Raw genomic sequence first — 1,004 nt, forward strand, 5'->3', positions numbered from 1 at the left:
TGTAACTCAGCTGTTTATTGGGACTTAACAGGTTGCAAACAGAAATTAATGTAAAGCAGCATCAGATCTCTGAGAATGAGAAGTTGCTGCAGTCACTGCGAACTGAGATCAAGGTTTATGAGAAGCTGGAAGAAGCAAGAAGGAAGGGGACAGGTATAAATGCACAATTGTCTCTGTACCCTTTGCACCTCTTCCCTCTGAATGTGCTCTTGTCAAAGGCCAGTAGGGCTGAGTCACTGCAAAGAGAACTGACAACCTGCTGCTCAGATGCTTTTTTACCTGTGGTAACTGCAAGCCTGAGATGTGTCAGATGTTGACTAGACACCCCCAAGTTTCCTCTATCTTCTTAGCTAATCTAAAAACCAGAATTGAAGACTTAGTGGCTCAGGCTGGATGAGTTTCCTGGGGATCTTAGATATTTACTTGTCATATAAAATCCTGCTGCTGCATCCTCACAGCAAGTAAGTAAGCTTCCTGCTTACTCAGGTAGCTTGTGCTTTCTCTTGGCTGGAGGTGAGGGGAGAGGCTTCTCCCTGGGGCTGGCAGAAGTGCTGGCACTGTTTCCTGAACGAGGTGTTTAATAATTTCCTGTCCGCTTTGCTGTCAGTAAATGTGAGAGGAGGACTGGAGCTCACCTGAGTTCTTCCTACCCCTTGGAAGGAAGCTGCACCACCTCGCAGCTGTTGGTATGCTGAGGTGAAGGAGTGGAATGCTGTTCATTGCTGAAAAGCCCTTACCACATTCAGCAAATTTCCCACTGGAAGTTCTTAGAAAGTTCATTTTTTTTCTCCCTGCTGCTCCAAGTGTTGTGCCCTGGTGCCAGTGGTTTTCCTGCCTGGCTGCAGCAGAAGAGCCCTGTTGGCATGAGGCTTTAAGGCAGAGTTGGCTCAGGGGTGGAAGGGATTCTCCTTGCAGAACTCCTGATGTCATCAGAGAGTAGCAGCACCCTGAGCTGAGCCCCTTCCCACTGTCTGGAGAAAACCCTGAACAGCTGGATTTCAGCA

The 1,004-nt window shown here is 48.0% G+C and overlaps 1 protein-coding gene across 1 annotated transcript in view; it reads left to right on the forward strand.

Annotated features, from left to right (window-relative positions):
* Positions 1-1,004, forward strand: part of LOC103623298 (CDK5 regulatory subunit-associated protein 2) — a 72,270-nt gene that overhangs the window by 60,140 nt on the left and 11,126 nt on the right. The window contains 1 exon segment of the mRNA XM_017745622.1: positions 32-153. Coding sequence (XP_017601111.1) covers positions 32-153 — 122 coding nt within the window.

Source organism: Corvus brachyrhynchos, unplaced genomic scaffold, assembly GCF_000691975.1.
Source record: "Corvus brachyrhynchos isolate BGI_N302 unplaced genomic scaffold, ASM69197v1 scaffold59, whole genome shotgun sequence".
Classification (NCBI taxonomy): Eukaryota; Metazoa; Chordata; class Aves; order Passeriformes; family Corvidae; genus Corvus; species Corvus brachyrhynchos.